The sequence below is a fragment of the Corvus brachyrhynchos genome, unplaced genomic scaffold (genome assembly GCF_000691975.1).
Source record: "Corvus brachyrhynchos isolate BGI_N302 unplaced genomic scaffold, ASM69197v1 scaffold544, whole genome shotgun sequence".
Classification (NCBI taxonomy): domain Eukaryota; kingdom Metazoa; phylum Chordata; class Aves; order Passeriformes; family Corvidae; genus Corvus; species Corvus brachyrhynchos.
The window spans coordinates 2553753-2559236 of NW_008238325.1; the positions used below are offsets into that span (position 1 = coordinate 2553753).

A 5484-nucleotide genomic window follows, 5' to 3' on the forward strand; every position below is an offset into this window, starting at 1 on the left:
GGGGGGAAACACGGGGGGTAAAACGGGGAAGGGAAATGCACACGTGAGAAACCGCACGCTCCAAAGTTCACATTCCTGTTCTACACTGCACAAAGCCAGGCCCTGTGGTTCTCCTCGCAGCTCAAACACCCTAAACCTGTCATTTGTGGTATTTCTGCCCAGCTCTCTCCAGTTCTTACACTCAGGAATTATTTCTGGGACTGCCAATGCTGATGAGGTTTCATTCCAAACATCAGCTGTGCCCAGCCCAAGGGCTGCACCCCACAGCTCTGGCAGTGCCTGTCCTGCCTCAGCAGAGCTCTGGAGACAGGGCAATCAATGAAAAGCTGCCAAGGTGAGTGGAGGTGGTGCTCTAAAGGCTGCAGAAACGGTGCCACTGTCACAAAACCAGATCAGGCTCCAGGAGGGCTCCCTTGGTATTGCCACAAGCTGCTTTGCTCTCCAGTGTGACAGCCTGGCCAGCCCTCACATCCCCGGTGCTTTCAGGGCTAATTCAAGGATCACAGAACCATAACCCAGGCCAGCAGAGCTGTCCCTTCATTGCTTTCTCAGTTGAACACTGACCCTCCTCATCCTCAGAGTAACTCCAAATCACCTCCCAGAGTGTCTGCAGAGGAACCAGGCTGAACATGTACGTATTTAGTGTGCACTGTAAGGAGGGCTCGGGGCTCCAGGGCAGGGAAGGGGGCCATACCTCTGAGTACTCTCTCCAGCCAAAGTGGTCCCTGCAGAAGTACTTCCACACCGTGTAGCAGCTGGAGCTGGAGCTGGGGCAGGAGGCTGTGGACAGGCGCCGCATTTGGTCGAACTCTGCACTTTCATATAATTTCATAAGGTTCAGATCCACCCAGAACTCCTGGCCCCTGCGAAGAGCGGGAAAAACAGACAATTCTCACCTTTTGTATTCCATTAAACACATGGTTTTCAGCACAGAGGGACAAAACCTCAAACCCAGCACTTGTCTGAGGTGTAGAATCCCAGAATGGTTTGGGTTGGGAGGGACCTTAAATCCCATCTTATTATCCCAAATAATTTATTATTAGGTGTAAAACATGATTAGATTGGATATTAGTGAGAAATACTTCCCTGTGAGGGTGGGCAGGCCCTGGCACAGGGTGCCCAGAGCAGCTGGGGCTGCCCCTGGATCCCTGGCAGTGCCCAAGGCCAGGCTGGACATTGGGGCTGGGAGCAGCCTGGGACAGTGGAAGGTGTCCCTGCCCACGGCAGGGGTGGCACTGGATGAGCTTTAAGGTCCCTTCCAAGTCTAACCATTTGATGATTCCATGTAAAGAAGAATTTTGTAGCTAACATGATGTAAAATCATATCTGGTGTTGTTATTCCTGGAAGAGTCAGTGTGGCAGGAGCAGGTTCTGAAGGCTGCAGTTTGTCAGAGGTTTGGAAAGCAGGAAATGCATTCAAATCCTTGGTGGGGCCCAGGTTCCTCCCACTGCCCCTTGCACGAGCAGCATGAAACCCGGGCTGCAAACACAGCTGCCCTTCCCCACAGAAATGTTTGTCAAACCCCCTGCAAACACCACAGAGCCTGAGCTCATCCACTGCCGAGGTAGGAATGAGTATTCCCAATTGCCTGTGGGAAGGATGGATACTCAGCCAGACTAAAATTACTTCTCCAAAGTCCTAGAATCATGGAATGGTTTGGGTTGGGAGGGACCCTAAAGCTCATCCCATCCCACCCCTGCCATGGGCAGGGACACCTCCCACTGTCCCAGGCTGCTCCAAGCCCCAATGTCCAGCCTGGCCTTGGGCACTGCCAGGGATCCAGGGGCAGCCCCAGCTACTCTGGGCACCCTGTGCCAGGGCCTGCCCACCTTCACAGGAACAATTCCTTCCCAATTTCCCATCCAACCCTGCCCTCTGGCAGTTTGAAGCCATTCCCCTTGTCCTGGCACTTTGTGTTCTTGTTAAGGTCCCACAGAGACTCTTCGAGAGGTGAGAACAGAGATTTCTGAAGAATTTCTCCTCACCAACTCACCAAATAAAGGTCTCTATTTATAAAATAAAGCAGTTCAGTGGAACTATTTGCACAGAGAGAATGAGCACGTTGAACTCTCGGAAGAACAGGGCACACAGCCCAAATTTGGTGCTGCAGAACAGCACAGTTCAGAATAAAACTCCACGAGATCTCAACAGCAGAACATGACCCCACGAATAAGTTCCATTTTCTCTGTTCCCTAAATTTAAGAAATAACACAAAGGTATAAACTTCCCAGGACACTGGACTGAGCAGGTTCATCGACTGGTGAGTTATAACACTGATGAACTTTTTCAGATGAGTGCAGCCAAAATAAGGATATTTGGGCTCTTCCTTCCATCCTTCTGAAGAACTTCAGCCTAATGCGTGAATCCCAAAAAAAACAGCAAGGCAAACACTCTCGAGATGTTATGTACAAACAGATGAGTAGAGAAATCTGTTTTGTAAGTGCTCTGAAAATACATGTGGTTTGAAACTGCTCTCCGAGTTCGGGGACGTGCCGTGAGTTACCGCAAACAGGTTCAGAAAAAAACAGAAACGCTGCGAGCGGCAGGGGCCGAGCAGGAAATGAAACCCTGTTCCCATCAGAACAGCTGTGACACTCAGCACACGCTCAGACACCCTGCCATGCTGAAACTGGCCACGTTCTCTCTCTGACTAAGCTAGTTCCTCTCTGCACCAGCAACAACCCGGGGACCTCAGGGGCTTCAAAGAGCCAAACAGGCACGAGAAGGTTTTGCACTCGGGGCTGGGAGAGTCACACGGAGCTCAGTTACTGCAGGAGACAAGTCAGGCACCTGCACTTCCTGGTCACACAAGAGCAGCAAGGTTTCATCTTGTTTGTACACCTGTTTGAAGCTGCAGGGGAAGGACTCTCCCAGAGATGTGCCCAGCTTTGGGCGGGGGACTGAGAGTTTAAACTCCTGTCTGAAACCAAATGTCTCTTAAAGGATATTGGCTTTAAAAGATCAGAGAAATCACAGGTTTGGTTAAATTGGAAAAGCCTTCTCAGACCATCGAGGCCAACCATTGCCCCAGCACTGCCAAGGCCACCACTGACCCACGTCCCCAAGTGCCACATCCCCAGGGCTGTTCAATCCCTGCAGGGATGGGGACTCCAGCAGGCAGCCTGTGCCAGAGCTGGACACCCAGCCAAGAGTTTAATTCTGAAGCACAGGTACTGAAATAGCAACAGCAGAGCTCAGACAGCAGAACCAAATGTGCTCCCATTGAAAGCCACAGTGGGAGGAAAAGGCCCAGGGAACACTCCCAAGGGATGTGCACCAACAGCTCTTCCCAACACAGCAGTGAAAGCACAGCAATAACCAGGACTGGGCTGCACGGCCTGTGGAAGGCACACAGCAACCTCTGCAGCAGGGCAAGAGCACAAGCAACCCATCTGAGCCTCAACCTTAGCAGTGTGTCCTCATTTCAACCCCAAGAGAGGGGCAGCAGGTGCCAGGGCAGCAAATTAGCTCCAGATTTTACTGAATCTGCCCCCTCATCAAGTCACGCTGCTTCTCTCTGTGGTGACCGTGGGCCACGTGGGAGGTGAGACCTCAGAATGGCAGAGGTGCTACAGACACACTTCTCTCTCAGCTGAAAGGCTCCATCCTAGGGGACAAAAGAATCCAAAAGCAGTGGCTTTGCTGCTTTTCCTGTGTTTATTTTCTAGAAGTTGGGAAGACTGTTTTTCCCTGCCTGTACAATTGGTGACTGGGGTGCTTGGAAAAGCAATCTCCTGGAATTTTCACAGCGAGGAGGGCCAGCTTGTAAATCTGAAACAATTGCTGACACACTGGCCCATATATATGTGTATGTGTACATACATACACACAGCTTAGACGAATGCCTGGCAGGGAAAATAAAAATAAAAATAAAAATAGTAAGCCCCCCAGCTCTCTCCCCCCCAGCTCTGGATCAGGAAGTCCTTGGGGCAGGGCTGCTGGAGGAGAAGAGACTGTACCAGAAGTTGTTTGTTCTTCCCAAGAACCCACTCCTGAACACGAGGTCCTGGGCTGGGGGGGCCTGGGCTGTGAGGCACTGGAAAGTTCTAAAACTCCACAGCAATGAGGGTGTGGAGCACATCCCCCTCTCCCAAGGATTCCACCCTATTTCCCGACTCAAACCTCAGCTCCCCTCCTTTGCAGGGGAGCACAAACACGGTGTCCCTGTCCAGGCTTGCTGGGTTAAAGGGCTCTGAGCTGCTCCGGATGTGGATGTGTTTGGGAGAGGTTTGTTTGTTTGCTTTCATTGTTAAATCGGTGGAAGATGCTCCTGGCAGGGCGTGGGACTGGATGACCTTTAAGGACCCTTTCCAACCTAAACTATTGATGTTTTAGAGGAGCACAAGCACAGCTCTGAGTGGCTGCAGAGCTGATACAGGCAGAGACCCTAAAGCCCATCCAGTACCACCCTTGCCATGGTAAGGGACACCTTCCACTGTCCCAGTGTCCAACCTGGCCTTGGACACTGCCAGGGATCCAGGGGCAGCCACAGCTGCCAAGGATTCCTTCCCAATATCCCACCTATCCCTGCCCTCTGGCAGTGGGAATTCATTGCCCCTTGTCCTGGCACTCCAGGCTTTTCCTAAAAATGAATGCTCATTGTCACACCTTCCACAAACAGCTTCCCCCCCAAAAAATAGCACTCCTGTGTACACATGACTACAAGAATCAGATTCTCAATTACTACTCAGCTCAAATCCCTCCTGATTTCAACAAATCCGAGTACCCAGCAGGAAGGAACTTCTTGATCACTGCTCCTGCTGAGCAAATAATTGTCAGAGCCTCTTTGTGCTCGCCCTTGGTCCCGGACAGGGCAGTCCTGTCACAGCACTGTGCCTGCTGCATTACCTGGGAGCAGCTCCTGTGAGCAATCCCTGCAGCCATCCCAGACCTTTGTTTCAGATTGCCAGGGAACAGCCTGACCTCAACCTGCAGCCAGGTGACAGCTGTTCCCCAATCTGCAATCTGTTTGTTGACAGGAAACAAGAGGAGGGATGACAGTGATTGCTGGTTCCTCGGCTGCTCCACACAGCACTCAGGGCTTCCCTGTGTTTGTGCAGCTAGGAGCCAATTAGTTTCATTTCATACGGAAATGGTGCTTTTTTGGTGCTCCAAAGTGCAGCAAAAAGGAACCCACACAGCACAAGGCAAACACTGCCAGAATCACTTCACAGGAGTCTCTTTCGAGGCTCTTGCATTCCTCCTAGAAAGGAATGAAAAGCAGCTCCAAACCTCTCAGAGGGTACAGCCAAGAACCTCCCCCAAATTCAGGCAGAGGGACTCTCAGCTGGTTTCTCATCTCCGTGTTATCACTAACACATGCCTTATCTCACACACTGTGGCAGCTGTGTGGATCACACAGAAAACTTCTGAAATTTAACTATTTAATGGGCCAGGGACCTGCAGAACTCCCCAAACAACCCCTGCCCCAGAGCAGCTGTGGCTGGCCCCTCCCCTGCCGGGGCCCCCGCCCCAGGGGGGAG

General features: G+C 51.7%; 1 protein-coding gene across 3 annotated transcripts in view; it reads right to left on the minus strand.

Moving 5' to 3' along the window:
• The window catches only part of TIPARP (TCDD inducible poly(ADP-ribose) polymerase), a 25721-nt gene that overhangs the window by 3886 nt on the left and 16351 nt on the right, over positions 1 to 5484 (minus strand). For all 3 annotated transcript variants that reach the window (XM_008633743.2, XM_017734374.1, XM_017734375.1), the window contains exon 3: positions 695 to 863. In XM_008633743.2, the coding sequence (XP_008631965.1) occupies positions 695 to 863 (169 nt within the window). The remainder of the gene's footprint in view (positions 1 to 694; positions 864 to 5484) is intronic.